Genomic DNA, 20,465 nt, shown 5'->3' with positions numbered 1-20,465 from the left:
TTTGGGAGATCTAGTCGACAAATGATTGAAAACGATAATTCAGAGCACGTATGTGTAGAATCAAAATATTTATTAATAAAGAAATTTAAATTCCATTTTTTTCTTTATGATAAACGTGATGACTCAACTTTTTCAATCGTCAACTTCCCTAACTTATGTAGCAATATACCCTTATCACCTGCGTATTATATGTCTCTCAGTTGATTCGATACGCAAAAGCATGCTTTATGCAGGAAAATTTCTATAACGAGGCAAGTTACTGACAAACAAGTTGATGAATCAAGAATATCAACAGTCTCATCTGAAGTCATCATTTTGCAAGTTCTGTGGTCGATACAATTACATTGTCAGCAAATACAATCTATCATTAAGTCAAATGCTGATTGACGTTTATCAAACTAATTGTTAGGTCATTATTTACACATTGAATTGTCTAGGAATTTTTCCGTTTTCCCGATCATGACAAGGAGCACACGGCGGGTTTGACCGGTCGGCAGGGGTCGCTCACTACTCCTTGGCACCTGATCCCACAATTAGATGTCCTTGTTTGCTCTGCTCCTGATTTGTATTGTTTGAACAGACTTTTGAGTTTGAATACTGTTCAAAATCTCCATGTTTTATTAATTAAAGAAGCAGTTTGTAGGTCAAGTCAGACACCTTAGTCTTTATTGTAGTGAATGCTTGTAGAATGTTTTGAAAAGTCAGAAGTTTTGATACTAGCTCTTGATTTTAGGAAAAAAATTCTTGAATTATCTATAACTTTTTTGGATTTTTTTTGAAGAGTCCATATTTGAATAACACCATTTCGTGAATTTAGTGTAGCCCAGTACTTGTACAATTTCTTCTTTACATCAGTAAAAATTTTTTATGGTGAGTAAAGATTTGAAATGGAACATACTAGACCATGCAGTTTATCTTCGTAAGGACATATAATTATGAAGTTTCGGAATCCAGCATAGGAATCATAATTAATCCATACACAGTTTATTAATATTGTTAAATAGACAGATCTTTATTTAGGTTCATAATGCAGGGCTTTCTACATTTATATACAGTATTTACGTTCATTAGAAGAACGAACATGACGCCGCTGTTCTTTTTCCATCATGGGTTCTAGACAAAGCTCTTCTGAATTAAAAAAAAAAATGATTCATTAACTATTTTAAAGTTTTATTGTAAAGTGTAAAACTAAAAGGATAAATAATAACTCCATCCCATTCAACTTATCGTCAAAGATCTACCCATGTAAACATTTTTTCCAAGGCCATTGCACTGACGGCGCGCAATAAAAAATTAAAGGAACGGGACTATTTTGTTGTGAAGGACAGTCATCAGACACAAAATTCCACTGACTCTTTACCGCTTCACCATAATCGTCTGCATACATTTTTGGAAGATGGTTCGAAATGTTAATGACACCTGCGCAAGACCGATATGAAGGTGGGAATGAGCCTGGTACAAGGCATTTTGGTTCACAAACTCTTCCAGAAGAATCATAAGCTGAGATGATAGCCTTTCCTTGTCCTAAGTTTGGATGCTTTACCGCTACATAAGCAGTAGTTTCCGACATCGGCTGCCTTTCGTCCAATACGCTATAATCAATGAAATTTCCGGCATAATTTAGACCATCCGACCGGATGTACACCTTTTTAATCCCAGAATTCATAGTCTTGCACGTTGGGAAGGTTGCTATCTTCTGTCTATAGACAGAAAAGAATGGCCGAAGTGCACTATAGATTAGAGGGTGATAAGGATCGGCACCGGGTATGTAATGTCCTCGAACAACAAGGGGACTTTTAAAGGCATGTCTGGAGACATCTCTTTTATTGATGATTCTTACAGGAATATATGCCCATCTTCTGATATCTGCCACACCGTCCATAGAGAACAAATTTTGTCTTCCTCTCTCCATAACTGGTGTTGAAGACTCAATTCGCAGTTGCTGGATCCCAGTCTTAGGTTTCCTTACTTTTGTGATTTTGTTTTCGTAGCTGAATTCCTGAAGATCCGTACTAGGAATTTGCTTATTTGATAAGTTTGTTTGTTGTGATAGTAATCGCTGTATATATTGGTTGTCTCGTTTGTTCCGAGTATGTCTCGTTGAACGCGCGAGACGCGTTCTTGGATCATTAAATGTGGTAAGAAATTGAAAATCGCCGAAATCAATTGGAGGGTTCTGATTGGTGTTGCTAGTTGCACCCACTTCTGCTGCGGTAAGAGCGACACACCTATTGATAGTTTCACTGCAACGAAGGAAACTGGATCCACCACAGCCATTTGCACACTCTGGGGTATTGGCATAAGTATAGAGGTCTGTAGTATAGGAATTACGATATCCTTCAATGTTTGTGACATCAAAGCCGTCCATCATTGCGCCTGGTAGATGCAGCGTATTATTGATCACAGGATAATCAGTTTCTGGATTTGCCGATCCCAAGGCAACCTGCTTTTCCCTGAATCTTTCCCAAATATAATCAACGTGAGCATGATACATAAAAAAGACGGGGTCATGAGCGGCTGTCTCCAACCCCGACATAGTTCCGCCCACCCAATTATGAACATTATTGTGTTGTCCTTCCAAGGTGTTGGCTATATCTACACCAGTTCCTAAAACGATTTGGCTTGTTCTGTTGATATTTGGATCGTTGAGAAACAAGTCGAGACCTTCTGGTGTGAAGAGGGAGCCAACTGTTGCAATATCACGCTCTAGTCTTTGTCCATCCGGTCTGGCTGGCCAATCGGAAAAAGGTCCGTTTACGACTATTCCGTCCCCGTTTCCGACAAGGGCTGACGAGAAGAACGATGTATCAACAGGCTCCCCCATGACGAAATCTAATGTCGAGTCCCAGTAAGGCAGGCTGAGAGAGGGATTCACGCGCCTTAAGGCTGTCTCAAATCTGCAAATATTATTGATACGATGTAATTATAAACATTTCGGAACGGGTATTTACTTGAAAAATATAAAAGCGACATTGTTATGAAAACATCTTACAGGTGTTTGTTTTTAATACGACAAGAAATCTGAGTAGTATCAGGAAGTTCAAAAACCACAGGAACTGTAAACAGTTTTCCTTTTAATTATGAAAGAATGAACTTTTTTGTAATTTTTCACATTTAATCCAGACGTTAAGAATTTCTGGAATCGGTTATAATTACATGTATCTGTCTTTTTTAAAAGGCAACATTTTTCTCATTAAATAATCAGTTAAGAGTATTATGTATCTATGTACATGCAATGATAAACATGATAAGAAATCGAGGAATTATGTATCTAATGTAATTTACAGGAGCAACAAGTCCAATGGTTTTTGCAAAAAAAGTTTTACAGACAGATAGACTACATACCTTTTATCAACAGTCTCGTTTAAAGTCATCATTATATTTCGCAAGTTCTATGGTCTATACAATTATCTTTTCAGTAAATACAGTCTATCAAGTCGAATGCTGACTGATGTTTTTCACTTACTTATTGTTAGGCTATTATTTACAAACTGAACGTGGTTTCTCTGCTCTTAGTTTGCATTGTTTCATTGGACTTTTGAATTTGATTATTGTTCGTTATCTCTTTATATCATAAAAGAATAAACACTTTTGCACGTAGATCCAGGTTGGGTATTACAACCATATGGAGTGCCAAGGGTAACTCCACTTATATCCTTTAGGAGCTAGGGTTTTGTTCACGAGAATTATTGCATGAAATTTCTTGTAATTTGTAAATTATAGCAATTTGGAATCATCTTTCTCTGTATTCGTACTCTAATAAGTATTCTCTGTGCCATCCCAAAAATGCTGGTCCCTCGTGACCCGACTGAAGTACGGTGCCCATATGCATGTTTGCCAATGCATCGTAGCTCTTCAAAAGAAAAATATTTTAGAGATGAAACAGTCTACCATACTGCTATAAAAATTTTCAGAGAAAATGAATTGTCTGAACATTTCAAGTTCTAGACATACATACTGTAAATAATTTTTTATTCGTGATAACCTTGTTAAAACGCGAGACCGTATGTTCGCAAAAATGATACATGTATTTGTAGAATCATTAGCAAAAGTCGTAATTTTTCCCCTTGTAATTGACAAAATTACTACTAGTATATCGCAAGCACAGATCGGTGATATTAAGTACTGTGCTCACTTGTGCATACTAAGTGTTGTGTAAGTATAAATAAACGCTTTATTCATTCTAATATTTACCCCGTCATTTTTCATGGTGTTGACAGCATCAAAGAAAGCCTGTCTCTCCGTGTCACTTAAAGTTCGAATCTCTCTGCGAACTACAGGTGGTGCTGCGGCTTGTCTTTTATACCTCGTGTATCTATTCATACGCCTCTTCATATTTATTTCCCGCTGGAGGGACTTGATGAAATTAACGTCGTCGTTGCTTAATTTCAAATGGTAACGTGAAGATGATGTTTTCCACAGATATGAGTTGATACATCGACTGTGAATGGCGTAGGCAGGCGATGTATGGACTCTTGCAACACGAGAATAAAAGTTATAGCACTCTTTGAACTGGTCTGGAAGTTCACATTCCCATACTGCAGCGTATGTTTCCATGGCGACGAAACAAAAGACACAAAATAAGATCCTCTGCATTATTTTCTGAAATGATATGATAAGTTTCCAATTTCAGGTATATCTCGAAATTTAAGGAAATTATTTTCTTTGAATTTGATCACGGCAGGTAAATGTCGCAACAGCTATTACGCTAAACGTCAAAGAAATTTAAAATGAACTTTTTAAGATTTATTCTTTCGTAGCAAATGCATGTAATGGCCCGAATGACCTCCAATATAAAAAAAGACATGGAACAAAAAAAGGTCAATCATCAAAGCGTCGTTTTCATGTTCGAACTCGAAAAAATCTTTTTCTTGACATTTTAATCTTTGGAGTTTATTTCAGATAAATTATTGTCAAAAACTGCAACTGAGCGTTAAATAGCATGTTTACATTTCATTTCATTCATTCAAAACGACATGATACATTGTCAAATTCTTTCATACTAGTACATTTGTGTACTATAAGGTTAAGCTGGAAATTTTGTTTGCTTTGAACGACTCGTTGTTCTATTGATATATTTGTTTTGAACATATTTATTTGACAATATGTCAATTAGTTCCAATAACTTAGGTTACTTCGAATCTGAATAGCCATACAACCTTTACAAAGACTTGAATAGCCATACAGCTTTTACAAAGACTTAGGTATTATACATGTACATAGAAAACAATTGTTTTTATATCTAAGGAACATCAACTAATAATAATTATGATGAAAATAATGATGATGTTAACATCGATAAAGATATTCCTTATAACTTTGTATTATTGCACAGTGAAAACTGTCTAACCAGACACCTGTGCAATTCGTTTCACTGTGAATTCCGACAATCATTTTCATTCCAATTTTTTATTTTTCACGTTCTGTACACTGATGGAATCCGGTACCTCAGCGCATGTCGGATTAGACAGATTTCACCTTATAGGCTAAAAATCCGACTTTTTTTTTCTCGAAAATTACTAATTTGAATGTCTAAGGTATTTCAGTTGATTGTGGTACTAATTTGTCAAAAGATTTTTTTCTTTTTTGAAAATTTTAGAATAGCTCACATCTTGTTCTTTGACCCACTTTTTGAAATATCAAAACAGAGCTGTACGACCTCGTATATTTATTAGCGCTATAAAAAGGACTTTGACATTTACATGTACCTCCTTAATTTCTTGTTACAAGACTTTCGCGGTTTAATAACGCAAGTATTTTCTATATTTTTTGTGACAAATAATATATTTGATTTATAATTGAGGATTTAAGTTTCAAAGTTACATAAGGATACAAGGGCAGTAACCTTTTTTTTTCTCTTAGATTTAACAAGTATTGCGCATTTTAAATATCGAATCCCATCTCACATAGATCTAAAGTAAAGGGTGTGATGGACGGACGGACAAATACCAAATGTAGCGATCCCAATCAATCAATCAATTGTCGGACGCTAAACATAGGAAAAACTTGGAATGACCTGACTATGTAACTGAATTTCTAGAATTGCAATTTTTGGAAATAGATAGAAGAAAGAAATTACAATTTTACAGCCATCTACTTTTTGACTCTTCGAATATCAATATCAATGTCTATAACTTATCTAGTATGTGGTTTTACATAAAGGACAAATCATTTAGACTAATGAAAATTATGCATTGTTTTTCAATGACAGTTTAGAGAAAGAATTGAATAGATTAAACTAACAACTATCTCAATAAATAAAATAATCCTTGTCTCTGTATGAGCTTTACCTATTTAGAATTCAGTAATTTAAAAAAAAAATCATGAGAAAAAAATTATGCATTTTTTTTTATGAAAAATGTATCACAAAGACGGAATAATTAATAAGCAGCCTTACCTCACACTTCGCTGGAAAAAAAGTCCAACAAATAAGGAAATATATATAAAGTAATATTTCGCTGCCAGTGTTTGTGTGTGTAAAAGAATTAAAATGCAGAATTTTGATTGCTCAGCCGAACGCTTCCCGAAAGCCCATGTGTTACTAAAATTTACGATTATTTGAATGATAAGAGGGAAAGTCGTTAAAATATGATTTCATCAAAATCTTCGAATAAGAGAAAAATTGACGTGACACCTTGACAAGCTAATGCCGAGCTTAATGCACTCGTCATGTCATTTCTATAATCAATCTGGTAGTCTAAAGACTATCTCTCTTCAACATACAATTCTATTTGGGAAAAAATCTCCATAATTAATTTGAACAAACCATCGAAACCCCTTTTTTGAATAAAGTATGACCAACATAATGGAATTCTTTTATAGACATATATCAAAATTAATTATATTACAATTATCTTTCACTCGCTCATGTTAATGTGGTTACATATAGGACTTAAACATTTTTTATTATGACAATTTTGAAGTTCCTTTTTGGTAGCCGTTATATTTTTTGGTGTTATATATGAACGCAATTAGAAATACATTTTAATAAAAAAAAATTGGACATTTTCTATTTTGAATGTTCGTGATCTTTGCTAGAACAACCAAAACAAGTAGAGTTGCCATTTTCAAGTGCACCAAGGCAATAAATTAATTTCATTTTCAACAAATTATGATATAACAGTACCGGTCTAAAAGCCTGAAAGGCAAGTAGTAGGCACACGCATTTAAAAATATATGACAGTGAAAAATGAAGAGAATCTCTTAAATTTTAATGTACAAGATTTGGCAATAACACGATGGCTTAGTTAATTTTTTGATATAGAACCTCATTACCAATATTCCAGTTTCTGACCGCCAACATTTGGCTGAAATCCTGCAGACTCGGTGTTAAACAACAAAATATCGATATCAATCAATCAATCAACCAACCAACCAATCAATCAAACAAGTGTCTGAATATTATCCTAAGACTGAAATCCATATTACAGTTATTTGGAGCTTCTTCATTTTATAATTAATTCTTCATTATTGCAAATTAAAAAAAGACTTTCTTTCAAGACATCCGTCAAGAAAGAATCGCACCGTGTTCTAACCCAATATACTTACCCTGATACACGTGTATATGGTGGGAAATCAAAACTTTACTGCAATGTCTTGTACACCACGTAACTATTGTTCCCTGTACAGGAGCAAAAGATCTGCAATCAGAGAAATCAGTTGATTTAATTTAATAAAGCAGAACATTCATTAACGTATCTAGTAACAAATATGAGATACAAGTGTCCCATAAACGGGGAGACGTGAATTTGTAATTATTTTTTTTTAAAGAAAAATATAAATTAAAAATAAAAAAAAAAAAACATAAATATGAAATGATATGAATTGCTTTTCTTTTTCAAATGGTATATATCTTGTAGAAAATTTGTTTCTTAATTTGTTCGTTCGGTACTAGCTTACGATAGATTAATTAAACTGGCTCATGTGTGGTCATTTAAGGTTATTATTACTTTTACAAAGTGGTTGTTAACACAAATAATGGGCGGTCTTCTATAGACATGCTATAGACATGCTTTTCTGTCATGTATTCTTGATTTTAAATAGATTAAAAAAAAAGGAAATTAGAAAAAGAATGTAAGAAAAAATTACAGCAGTAAATAGCATGCAATTTTGACATTTAGAGCAATACAAACCAATTGCCATTTGTGGATTTTTTTTTTATTAAAAAAAATATTTGATCGCTAGAAAGAAGAAAAAAAAAATCACATACCTTCCGCCAACTCTCAAACACGTCTATTGGAACACAATAACCCCTCTCCAGATAAGTATAATTATTTTTCAACCAAACCACAAGATAAAATGGCGCTTTTAATTATCATACTTTGACAAATGTTGACAATAACAGACTACCTATATAATTCTAGTTACTAGTACAATACTCCGTCTTTATACCACAGTTTAACGGAATTTACCCTACATTATCAAAAAGGAGAAGCCTTTAAAAAAAAATTAAAAATTTGGATTTATCTCTGTTAAAATACGGGATGATGGACAAACTCAATCACAAGCCGTGCATTTATTGCCATTATTTCTTTTTACAGTGTCAAAATGCTAAAATCTACATATTATTTGTTAAAATTCAACTTGCGGTCGTTTTATCAACCTGTAAAGGGATTTCTTTCATACTTTTTTTTTGGTGTGTCTTGTACCAATTCATACCGATCACGAAACTCAAACTTTCCATAGATTAAAACCATCTTCTTTCTTTCTTATACAATTTATAATATCAACAAGTTTAATATCCTTTTACTTCCTGAATATATAAAAATTTAGGAATTTAAAAGTAAATGACGTCATTTTAATGATTTTTTTCTAATATGCACATACATAATAGTTACTTTGAATATACATGTATTTTAATAAAAACAGTATATTTAGTATATTTAATAAAATACTCGTTTTCTGTGGAAAAATAAAAGGAGATTCAATATTAAAGTATCATTTCATTTAAAAAAAAGTAATTCAATTAAAGCTTAATAATTAAAGTTTGCGTGTAATAAAACAAAATTAATAATTTATGTAAAAGAGCGCTACAGATGCGTGTTTTATATGTGTGGTTTACCATGTTAAGTCCTGTTTTTTCCCTCATAAAGCAGACATTTACAATTAATACCAAACTAGAAAACATAATTAAGATTGCATCGGTGAACATTTTTTCCGATGTGAACGACCCATAAAGTGGTATATACGGGGGTTGATTTAATAGAAATGTCATGGTGTCTTTTTTTTTTTTTTTTTTTTTTGAATTGAGAATTGTGTATTCATAAAATTCCGCAAATTATTCTTCAGTATATTTTTGGTGTCTGAAAGTATCATTCAAATAAAAATGATAATTGAAAGATATTAGGGCTGGGACGATACAACTTTTTCTATATCGATATGTATCCCGATATTTGAGCCACGATACGATATGTATCACGATATGTTTAATTGGTTATAAATCCTTTTTTATATTGAAGTGAACAAAACATTTCTTCACATATAAGAATAATTTATTCAAAGAAGTTGAATATCTGTTGTAAAACTTAATTATTTTGCACAAGTGGTCTTAATTATTATTTATTTCATATTTAGATTTATATTAAGCATATTTATTTTACATATTAAACCCAAAATGTTAAGTAAACAAAGAAAAACATTAGTCAGAATTTTTTGAGCGATATGTCGATATTTCTTCATATGTATCGATATGCGTATCATCCTCACATTGAATCGATATTATCGATATCTCGATATATCGTCCCAGCCCTAAAAGATATCCAATGAAATACTATGGTGTGTGTTAACCCTGTTTTCTTGAAAATAAATTTATTTCCCCTTACACATTTATGTTATCTTTTCTCTCGTGTCTCTCTCACAAAGCGTCTCAATGTTAATTCTTCAAGCAGTGTTGTTTTGATTTTCCAATGATGGATACATTTACTCCAATCATTTCACATTTTTTAATGTTGCATCTGCCTTTCTAGGTAAAGTCGGAAACAAAGTCGTCATCACATTCTCATTCAGGTTCGTGATTTGTGATACATTGTATTTTAGTGAATGCTTTAAACTGAATCTTAGAATCGAGTGTGTCTCTAATATATTTTCAGCAAAAAAGAAAGTTTTATAAAATTAGATATCCAACCTTTACTTCAAGACTGTCTTCATTTCGACAACTCACCTTTACTCAATTCAATGAACGCCATTCTGTAATAAATCCTTCATTCTGATTCCGTTGGAGTTTAAGATTAATGTCAGAGATCTGAGTCATTTCAATTTGTTGGAATTCCTATGGCAACAAATTGCTCCCGTTATTAGCAGAATATTTTTGTATTTATATGAAGCAGAATTTACTCAAAAACTTTTACATCAAAAAAGAAGTGTCTTGCTGAGGCCTTCAATTCGACATTTAGATATATCGACGACGTTTTATCAATTAATAATATGCGTTTTTATTCCTACGTTGATTCGATTTTTACCTTTGAACTCGAAATAAACGACACCACAGAGTCTGATACATCTGTGTCATATTTAGATATTTTACTAGAAAAAGATATAATTCATGGCAAACTAACAACAAAAGTTTGTGATCAACGCAATGACTTCAATTTTCCCTTATTTATGTAGTAATATACCATTATCACTTGCACATTGAGTTTATGTCTCCCAGTTGTTTCAATACACAAGAGCATGCTCTACGTGCGAACAATTTCTAAAACGAGGTAGTCTGATTAAAACCAGCCCCCTTGTTCCTTCACCAGTCAGTGTTTGATAAATGAAAGGAGAAGGGGGCTGGTTTTAATCAGACTGAAAACGAGGCAAGCTATTGACAAATAAGTTGATGATACAAGGATATCAACGGTTCCGTTTAAAGTCAAATTTTTCATTTCATTTCAAGCTAATTCTATTAAGGAGAATATCGAATGTTAAGCTTAGATGGTTCCCCATCACCTGATTTCGGTTTGGTTGAGATCCATCGTACTTACATTCGATTTTAAGTTTCAAAATCTCGGCTCTATTTGAAATAGAAAGGACTTAATATTCCTTAGGAAACAGCTTAGAAACATTTCACAAGCATGTTGTAACCAGAGTTCCTCCAATACACGCAGCAGGTTATCCACAAGCATTGAAATTAATCCCTGTCTTGAATTATGTTTTTAAAAAATCACCAAAATACCATAAATTTAAAATGACACATTAAAATGCCACCAAACTATAATATGAAAATATATGCATATTTGTTCTAACAAATCAGCATACAATGAATAAGTATCAGCATATACAGATAAATAATCTAAGTATAAGCATGTAATGACAAATATCATCCATCACATGATGAATTAAATCCTATTTATATAAGGCAGCTGATATATTCCATAGAACTGAATGAAGTGTACTACCTTCTGATCAACTCTCATTTTATGTTGAACCCTGAAAGCTAAGTTTCGATATAGCACTAAAAAAGAAAAAGAAGAATAAGGAGAATGTTTTTTATTCATGGGACAAAACTAACCCTATAGTCTTGAGAGCAGTTGTTATTTCATAAATAATATGCATAGGTGCTATCATTCGAGTAAGTGATATCACCTATTCAAATAAGTGATATCACCAATTCAGAAACTGAATAGGTGATATCACTTATTCGAATAAGTGATATCTCCAATTGTATAGGTGATATCACCTATTTGAATAGGTGATATCACTTAATGGCAGTAAATACCAAAACGGCGCCTCATAAATGCCTCCTACAAAACTTTGTCCGTTCAGTATATGTAAAAAAGCTGATCGGGAACATATTTTTTATTAGGAAATGCTATGTAAAATAACAGACAATAATAGTTATAAAGTTACAGTTATGGCTAAGGATCTACATTTTTTTAATCCTTCTGATTTCTAATAACATCAAAATCATTGTCTATTATCTATTGCATAAGGTATATCACATACAGTTATTAAAGTCCAAATCAGTTTCTTCTTAATGGAAAGAGATGAGGGGATGCTTACTCCTCCATGGCACCTGATCCCCCCACTGATGTTCTTTAGAGGTCCGTGTTTGCTCTGCTCTCGATTTGTATTGTTTCAATGGACTTCGACTTGATTACTGTTCGTTATCTCTATATTTCATGTACCCGTATGATGTTGAGTAAAATATCTATGCAAATTCCTGGAAACGATATTTCAAATAGAGGTTGCTTAACTTCCAAAATCTCCAATTTGATTCAAACATGGGTCAAGTATTTTTACCTTTCAGCGCCAGGTTGCTTAGTACATACATGCAGATACTCTTACCCCCCTTTACCTCCTACAAGCAAACACCCACTCCAGTCTTAAAAACAAATAATGAGTCATTTTCTTAATATTGGTTAATGTATGTTCAAATGCAAGAAAATAAAAAAAGTTTAAAATTTACAGAACATGTATCTAAATATACTTTATAATCTTTGTTTCCTCTTTCTTCTAACTTTCCTTATTGTTTTGGAAGGTCTTTTATCTACTTGTGAAGATATTAATGTTTATACTCTAAACAGTTTTATTTTAACATCATGATCTTTATTTTCATGATTTATTTTTTTAATGGCAATTTTTCCATGCTTTAATATATCTTCCATCCATTGAACGACGACCTATAATCGGGATGACTAAAGAGATTTCCACTTTGGGTTTCAGAAGGATGAATGCGAACAAACACCACGTCACCTTGATTTACCTCCATCACCACGACTCCTGTCGTAGTTCTGAAACTTGTTGCGCCATTGCTCGATGTCAACATGCCCCCAACTGCATTAGAGTTGACTAGGATTTGAGAAAAAATATAGCCACCCGCACGACAGTAAAGGTTCCATGTAAACACATACACACCATGCTGTGGAGAAGTGAATATTCCGGAATGTAGATTATAGTGATTGCCAATGTTTGACACTATGATATCGAATTTAATTGTGTGGTCTTTTGATATTTCAGTCTCGTATATAGACACAAAGGCAGAGAATGCTACTCCGTCTGCGAATGGAGGCTTTGTTGTGTGGACACCTGAAAGGTGATGCAAAATAGTCTTTATCTAGAGTCATGACGCATAAAATGTAGGTCAATTGCATCCGAAGCATGTAGGGACATTATCTGTTCTTTTATGGTTTGGATGACTTAAACTGAGCCTGAAACGGACCTTTACTTTAACTAAACGAACAAAAATCACATAAGCGTGCTATGTTACCTAAAGCAGCTCTGAAACAGTCACTCCATCGCTGATCTAGAGGTGGGTCAAGGGGGTTCCCCCTTGGATTTTCAGAGTTAACAAAACTAGAGAAGTAACCACAAATGACATTGGAACACTCTAGAAAACTCGGTAGCCTGGTAAAATTGTTAGAGTTGTATATATGACGGAAAGCGACCCTGCTATAACGCCTTTTATTTTTTTCAACCCATAGATTGATCCTAGTAGGCTAATAGGCTTTCGTAGAATAGACAGACTGATGGACACGTATATTTCAGTATCTCCTAAACAATTTTGTTGAAAATGCATATGCCAATCTAAACGATATTCAAAGAAAAGGAATGTGAACAAATCATTTGAAGGAAACGTTAAGTAACATGTTTTGAATTTATCATATCTAGAAGTTCTGATTGTACTCACCTGTCAAAAGACGTTTCGCCATAGCTAATTTTTGTATCTGATTTGGTTTGTGAGAAAGCTTGAGTTTTGTTGGTTGGTTTGTATTCTCGGTTATTGAAAGATTCTGTTGTGCTTTCACGAATTTTTCGCTCTTTGCAGTTGAATCTAGTGAAGAGACTTGGACTGAGTTTCCTTTAGAAAGAACTGAGGATTTTGTAGACTTCTTGAAATTTTTGTCAACTATTGCATTTATGTCCTTTTTTGTCTCAGAAACCTCACGTTTATTTTCCATAGCTGTTATTCTTGCATTTAGTTGCCGGTTTGTTAACAGTAATTCCGAAACTCTAGCCGTAACGCTCTCCATTTCTATGTTAGAGCTATATAATTTCCCTTCTAGTTGTAAAACTCTTCTTTCCAATTTTTGCTTTTCTTTTTGGATCTGCATTTCAAAATATCTCTGTAATCTGCTTCCTACTTTGTCTTCTGCGTCGTTCTTGTCTTCCATTCTCAACATGAGGCTATCCAGAAGATTTTCTACGTGATCAAGTCTTTCTTCGCATGTTTTCGCAGACGATGTTTTAACCAGGAAAACTAGGAATAACACTCTAAAAACCATTTTGAATCTATCTAAATCTGTTATCACAAGAAAGACAGTGCAATATTTCTATTATAATGATAAGCATTGTGTAAGATAAAGGTCTAATTCTTAATAGTGCATTTGTAATACAGTATGATTGCAAAGTCGTTCATATATTGTCCTCTTTGTGTAAAAAAAGTATTCAAGTAAATAGAGACCCACAGCCATTTCTCATCATTAAAAATGACTTTACGAATTTTCCTTTTCTACATGACAATATACATGAAATTCATTTACTTGTACTGAATTGTCATTCATTCAGTCTATTGAGTATTAGATTGCAAGGAGATTTTTTTGGTCTTTCTTAGTATAATGCTAGATTGTCTGATGACAGTGATACCTAACACCAGATTTACCTACAAAGAAATTGGAAACAGAGAAGTTGCCATCACAATTGTAATGCTGCCAAGACGGGATATTTAATGGATTGCAGCAACCGGAGGGGCAAAACATGCATAACATGTATGTTGCTATCTGTCATCAGCAAAGTTCTAAGTTCTGAACAAAAGTTCTGAACAGAATCTCAGCCATAGTGAATCCCCTAATAAGGAAGGAGCAAGAAGGATTTAAGAAAGGCAGATCGTGTTATAATCAAATATTTACCTCATAGTGGAGCGTACTTCGTTTTTATGTGAACTTGACCTAACAAAGGCCTTTGATAGTATCAATCGACCAGCTCTATTGAAGATCCTGAACCACTATGACATACTTGCAAAGCTTATTGCCATCCTAAGGATGCTGTATGTTGATTTCTCTGACCAGCTCGCTGTTACAGTCTTACAGAAGAATTCTAAATTCACACCAGTGTAAATCAGGGCCGTTTGCTATCGCAAACAGTTAAAATTTTAAACTTTAGTGGTGGAAAAGCCAAAATTAAAGTTGGAAAAACCAAAATTAAGATGAAATTTAAGGGGAAATAATAACAACGTTTCACTAATAAGCTTCCTTAGGAAAAGCTACGATTAAGGTATGTTATTCCAAGTTTAAAGTTAAAAAGCCAATATTAAAATTTGAAAAGCTAACATTAATTTAGGAAAAACTGTTTAATTTTCAAGTTGGATTCTACCATTAAAATAAATAAATATGTCTACATGAAATTTATGTATCTATCCACTTTCTTTTGATAAAATTTCAAAAGGGTTTTTATCTACTATTATTTCTAAAAATAAAAAGATACTCGTATAATTATTTTGTGTTATTCTTTCTTATGGGAAATATTCTAATATCTCTTAGACGTAGTGATTATTAATATTATTATTTTTGGTATGTTTTATTTAGTAAATCTTCCATCCATTAAACGACGACCTATAATCGAAATGACTATAGAGATTTCCAATATGGGTGTTGGTAGGATGAGTGCGGACAAACACCACGTCACCTTGATTGACCTCTACCTCCTGTTGTAGTTCTAAGATTTGTTGTGCCCTGGCCCGTTGTGAGCATGGCCGCAACAGCATTAGAATTAGCGACAACCTAGAAATAAATATAACCGCCGGTATGACAGTAAAGTTTCCATGTAAATACATACACATATGGTGTGGAGCAGTGAATGTTCCGGAATTATGTGGATTATAATAATTTACAACATTTGTCACTATGCTGTCGAATTTAATTGTGTGGTCTTTTGATATATCGGTCTCGTGTGTATACACAAAGGCAGAAAATGCTACTCTGTCTGCGAATGGAGGCTTTGTTTACACAAAAGGCCTGTCCACTGTTGCCTGTCCTGGAACCAATGTTGGATCTGTACCCATCTCCATCCTTTCCAAAAGCTCGCTCCTTGATCGAAAGGTCGTGTATTCGAATCACGGCCGCGACTGACCTAATTCGCCAAAGAATAGGTAGCAACTATTCCTTCGCCAAGCGCTCGGCATATTGAAATGAAAGTTGCAGGTTCTTCTGATGAGACCTTAAACCGAGGCCCCGTGGTACGGTAGGCTTTGGCACCTTCACTGCTCAATGGCCCTGAGTGCCGAGTAAAGGTCTAAATTTGAAGCCCTTCACCGGTATGTAGTGACGTGTCTGTATGAGGGAAAAATTTTCGAACGGGACATAAAACAACATACAATCAATCCATATAACTCTCTTAATGTGAATGTAGATATAAATTTTTTATACATGGATGATACATTGCTATAATTATTACATGAATTTTCAGAGAATATAATAATTTTTGGAATTTGATACTTTGTTTATTTGTATCTATATCTATTTTTGATCGTATATTTGTGTGTTTCTAAAATCATTTACAAATAAGTGACATTCAATATCTCCCCGAGAATGTGCTTAAGTTAAATATTTGGGGGGAAAATCTTTATGAAATCAATCAATGAATATTGTGAGTAATTTCCATATATCTTTCGAAAGTTTAATATTTATATATTTCTCTCTAAACAAAAAATAGAACTCTTCTTTTACGATGTTCATAATTAACTCTCTAACCACAGCATATAATTTTTAATCCTGCAAATTAAGTACACATGTATTTCAAAGATATTAAAATAAAAGACATTATTCACGTAACGGAATTAATCATCAAATTATTGAAAAAAAAAGATCCCATCCTATTTTTTAACGTATGTATTAAATATGCACCATACACCCATGACCATTTTCAAAATTGCGATGATTAAGTAAGAATTACAAAGTACAGATTTATTACTATGTTAAGGAAATAGTATTCAGGTTAATTAGGGTTAAAGCGTGCACTTTCCAATCTTTTGTTAAAAATGAAAAACTGATAACTTTATGCATTATAAGGTAAATGCTTGTAAAAAGGACTTGTACTATATAGATAAGGTTTATCGAATTCAAATCGAAATACGTGCCTGAAATCAATAATGAAAATGAATAAAGACCCATATATGTGTGAAAATAAGTACATTTGAACATATTTTAGGCACACTAAGTGAAATCGACTCATCCTTCTCAACTCTCCCGTAGACAGAAATTGTCCAGACCAAGAGATGATGTGTAACAAGTATTTCTCATTGTGTTTTTCTTTAAATTGCTCTAATTCATGAGTTAACTTGATTTCTTCATTAGTTTGCCTGGCCATTATTTTCACTTTATTGCTTTGTAAAAATATTTTTTGGAAAACATGATAATTGGAAATAAACTTGTCTTAGGTGTTCTGTTTGTTTACTTACTACATGTAACTATTTTACTTACTTACTGTAGAAGTACATGTACAGGTAATAGAAAACAATTTGCTTAAAAAGTTCATTTTTTGTGGATATTTTTTTTATACAAGCAGAGACAATAAAATATTAGTATTCAAGAAATCAGATAAGCCTAACTTAATATGCTATCATACATTTTTTGTGACTAACATAACATCATCTTTTGTCAAATGACAAAAAGAGTGAACGATTTTGAAAGATAGAATTTCACCAATTTCTGCAATTTCTGTATGTGGATATAGACTGTAGACTAAGATAGTCGTGGGGTCATATTAATTAGTGAATTTGTTTGTTGATCCGTGTGTCAACAGTAAAGGACATGAACAACTTACAAGTACTTCCACTTTACAATATGACATGTACTTTTCCCACTGATAAATTTACGAGATATTCTTGATTTAAAATTATTATACCATGAGATGTTCTTAGACAAAATATCACCATACATTACCAGGAGTTTTGAAAAGATATCAAATAACAAAAATAGTTTTAGCTGGTATTTCCCAAAAATTGATCCAGGAAAGGTGTACAGCTTTACAGGCATAAAAAAATCCCACAAAGGTCCTTCAATTATTGGAAATATACAAGGAATATGAAAATAATGTCCAAACTTACATAGAATAAGAAAATAAAATGTTCCAAGCTTACTGGGAATAAGAAATAATGTTTCAAACTACGTTACGTATGTCCTTAACGTGCGCGGATCCAGGAAATTTTTCCCGGGGGCCCACCCCAGCCCCCCCCCCCCCCAAAAAAAAATTCCAACCCAAAAATTTCTTGACAAGAAAAATAAAAAAAGAAACAAAAAACCCTAAATTCCTTTCCCTATCCAGAAAAAAAAAACAATAAAACAAAACAACAAAAACAACAACAACAACAACAAAAAAAAAAACAAACAAACAAACAACAAAAAAAACCCCGTTAAATCCATTTCCAGAACTTGAAAACATCTATTATTTCGTGGTGGTGATGGTGGGGTCCACGTTTTCTAGGGGGGAGGGGGTCAAAAGTTATTTTTTATTTCCTTTAGTATATTCTTTTAGTAATTCTGCAATTCCTGGGGGTCCGGACACCCCCCCCCCCCGCCCCGACAACCCTCTAAATCCGCGCAAGCTTAACTTCAAAACTATTTATTGCAATACAATTTTTATAACATATTTGAATCAAACAATGCAAATTATACAATATCCAATTTAAAAACTGCTCACAGAATCATATAGAAACAAAATTTATGGGGGACTATTTCTTGTGGTGGAAGGATATCTAGAAGAAAATTCTTCAAATCTACACATTTGTTAAACTAGATATATGAGGCGCCATTTTGGTATTTATTACCATTTAGTAATGTCATCTATTCGAATAGGTGATATCACGTATTCGAATAGGTGATATCACCTATTCGATTAAGTGATATCCCTCATTCAAATTAAATAGGTGATATCACCTATTCGAATTGGTGATATAACTTATTCGAATAGGTGATATTACCTTTTCGAATTGGTGATATCATCTATTGAAAATGAATAGGTGATATCACCTATTCGAATAGGTGATATCACCTATTCGTGCTGAATAGGTGATATTACATAATCGAATAAGTGATATCACCTATTCGAATAGGTCATATCACCTATTCAATTTGAATTAGTGATATCACCAATTCGAATAGGTGATATCACCTTTTTGCATTTCTTACAACAATAAATAATGAATGCTCCCTTCCTCCAGACTATCTAGATTGCCATGGAACCAAGCAAGTTCGAGCTGCCCAGTTTTCCCCTGCATTTTATTCCGATACATTTTAAATGCCTTATTTTATCGATCCCTTTTAAGTTATATAAATTTCATAAACTATACCCAGCTGGGGTACAACAGAGTGGCATACCTTTCTCTCTTTACAAAGGGCATTTTCTGTATGGAACAGTTCTTATGCGTTTTTCACGATTTTTCCTATAGTATACATGATACGTAAGTGTAATTAATATTTTTGTGAGCAAACAAACTACAAGTTCAACTGGGGTGCTTAAAACTAAATGCGAAGCTGTAATCCATTGTCTCCAAGAACGCTAAGTTATAAAACGAAAGTAAAAGTAAATGAGACTTAAGACTATAGTCTTTGGGAGCAGTTGTTATTTCATAAATAATTTGAATAGGTGATATCAAAATGATTAGGTGATATCACCTATTCGAATAAGTAATATCACCTATTTGATTTGATTTGGTGATATTACCTATTCAGAAGCTGAGTACATGGCCGTAGGAACAGGGGGGGGGGGGGGGCGTGCCCCCCCCCCCCTAATAATTTTGCCGACCTATATAATACTATAGAAAACATTTCTACTACATGCTTGTGCCCCCTCAATAATAACGTCTGATGACCCTTTTTTTTTTTTTATAATTTTGCTTGTCAACGAATTTTGGTGGTTGATAGTCTCCCCCCCCCCCCCCTAACTGAAAGTGTATGGTTGTGCCCTCTCAAAGTGAAATTGATGATATCACTTATTCGAATAGGTGATATCACCAACTGAATAGGTGATATCACCTATTCGAATAGGTGATTTCACTTTTTGGCAGTAAGTACCAAAACGGTGCCTCATATTGATATCTTGGATCTTTAGTCCTACATAAATTTACTCAGAGAATGTATTTCGTTATTATATGCTAGGAATATTAAATATAGGTATATTTTAGAACACATTTTACTCAACAGACTCTGCAAAGAAATTAAGTTATATTGATTGATTGATTGTATGTTGTTTAACGTCCCATTCGAGAATTTTTCACTCATATAGAGACGTCACCATGTACCGGTGAAGGGCTTCAAATTTTGACCTTTCCTCGGCACTTAGGGCCATTGAGCAGTGAGGGGTCTTTATCGTGCCAACGCCTGCCGTGACACGGGGCCTCGGTTTTTAAGGTCTCACCCGAAGGACCCGCAACTTTCACTTCAAAGTGCCAAGCGCATGGCGAAGTTACAGTTGCTACCCATTTTTTGTCGACTTAGGTCAGTCGCCGCCGAGATTCGAACTCACGACCTCCCGATCACGAAGATATATCG

The 20,465-nt window shown here is 33.6% G+C and overlaps 1 protein-coding gene across 1 annotated transcript; it reads right to left on the bottom strand.

Moving 5' to 3' along the window:
* Nucleotides 1-1,159: 1,159 nt before the first annotated feature.
* On the bottom strand, nucleotides 1,160-7,628 carry LOC133171553 (tyrosinase-like protein 2). The gene is made up of 4 exons (XM_061306320.1): nucleotides 7,549-7,628; nucleotides 4,195-4,602; nucleotides 3,756-3,853; nucleotides 1,160-2,897 (listed from the first exon to the last, which is right to left on the bottom strand). Exons 2-4 carry the CDS (start codon nucleotides 4,594-4,596, stop codon nucleotides 1,238-1,240), a joined length of 2,160 nt encoding a protein of 719 aa, XP_061162304.1. The 5' UTR covers nucleotides 4,597-4,602; nucleotides 7,549-7,628; the 3' UTR covers nucleotides 1,160-1,237.
* Nucleotides 7,629-20,465: the final 12,837 nt, after the last annotated feature.

The sequence above is a fragment of the Saccostrea echinata genome, unplaced genomic scaffold (genome assembly GCF_033153115.1).
Source record: "Saccostrea echinata isolate AGI-Se365-2 ecotype Australia unplaced genomic scaffold, CSIRO_AGI_Sech_v1 ptg000054l, whole genome shotgun sequence".
In the NCBI taxonomy this organism is placed as follows: Eukaryota; Metazoa; Mollusca; class Bivalvia; order Ostreida; family Ostreidae; genus Saccostrea; species Saccostrea echinata.
Note: the sequence above shows the minus strand (reverse complement) of the source record. Positions and strands in the feature narration are given on the sequence as shown.

Coding starts and splice junctions, on each gene's coding strand:
- LOC133171553 (XM_061306320.1), bottom strand. CDS start 4,596: ATGCAGAGGATCTTATTTTGTGTCTTTTGTTTCGTCGCCATGGAAACA. Junction 3,854..4,194: donor ACACCATGAAAAATGACGGG/GTAAATATTAGA, acceptor TTTCTTTTGAAG/AGCTACGATGCATTGGCAAA. Junction 2,898..3,755: donor CACAGAGAATACTTATTAGA/GTACGAATACAG, acceptor TAATATTTGCAG/ATTTGAGACAGCCTTAAGGC.